General features: G+C 37.8%; 1 protein-coding gene across 3 annotated transcripts in view; it reads right to left on the reverse strand.

The window, feature by feature from the left end:
- Positions 1-1,058, reverse strand: part of PSMA8 (proteasome subunit alpha 8) — a 59,978-nt gene that overhangs the window by 13,542 nt on the left and 45,378 nt on the right. For all 3 annotated transcript variants that reach the window (XM_012802036.2, XM_012802037.1, XM_012802035.1), the window contains exon 4: positions 377-499. In XM_012802036.2, coding sequence (XP_012657490.1) covers positions 377-499 — 123 coding nt within the window. The remainder of the gene's footprint in view (positions 1-376; positions 500-1,058) is intronic.

The raw sequence follows: 1,058 nt of genomic DNA on the forward strand, positions 1-1,058 counted from the left end.
TATATATATATATTAGAGACAGTTTTCCTTTGTGCCCTTGGTAGAGTGCCGTGGCATTATAGCTCATAGCAACCTCCAACTCTTGGGCCTAGGCCATTCTTGCCTCAGTTTCCAGAGTAACTGGGACCACAGGCATCCACCACAATGCCCAGCTATTTTTTGCTGCGGTTTTCCCAGGGCTGGGCTTGAACCTGCCACCCTCGGGATATGGGGCCAGCACCCCACCCACTAAGCCACAGGCGCCACCCTCCATGGTCAATATTTTAATGCAACATAATTTTGTCATGTCCCTGAAAGCAATGAAGGATTTACTGTGAATATATTTACTTAACTTCTAAAAATATGTGCATGACATATTAACAAATTTATGACGCACCTTCCAAGCATGATAAGTACCAGAAGGATCGGTCTGATATAATCTTGGAATACCATCATCATCAAAACCTACAATCAAGGCAGAAATACCAAAAGGTCTTCGTCCATTGCTCTGGGTATATTTCTGAAAAATAAAATTTTTAAGATAAAAAATTTTTTTAATAAAAATTTTAAGATAATTAGTTATCAAATAACTAATTCTAATAATAAATGAAGCATTGCTACCAAAATCTGCTTTCCTAATTCTTATTCTACGTGTACTAAAGATCTTTTTCCTGACCCTTTCTGGACTAATCTCAAATCATGATGAAATTTTTAAAAATTTAAGTTGTATAGTCTATAAAATAATATCACAAGTTTGTTTACATATGTTAAGTTTTTTTTCTACTACTATCAAGTATTCTTTTTTTTTTTTTGAGACAGAGTCTCACTATGTCACCCTCAGTAGAATGCTGTAGTGTCTCAGCTCACAGCAACCTCTAACTCTTGGGGTTAAGTGATTCTCTTGCTTCAGCCTTCCAAGTAGCTGGGACTACCGGTGCCCACAACACTCAACTATTTTTTTGTTGCACTTGTTTAGCTGGCCTGGACTGGGTTCCAACCCACCACTGAGCTATGGGTGTGGAGCCTATTATCAAGTATCCTTACCTGACAATATTATTGCCAAGTTTATTCTGTTCACT

The sequence above is a fragment of the Otolemur garnettii genome, unplaced genomic scaffold, assembly GCF_000181295.1.
Source record: "Otolemur garnettii isolate 467f Iridium unplaced genomic scaffold, OtoGar3 scaffold00012, whole genome shotgun sequence".
NCBI classification, from domain to species: domain Eukaryota; kingdom Metazoa; phylum Chordata; class Mammalia; order Primates; family Galagidae; genus Otolemur; species Otolemur garnettii.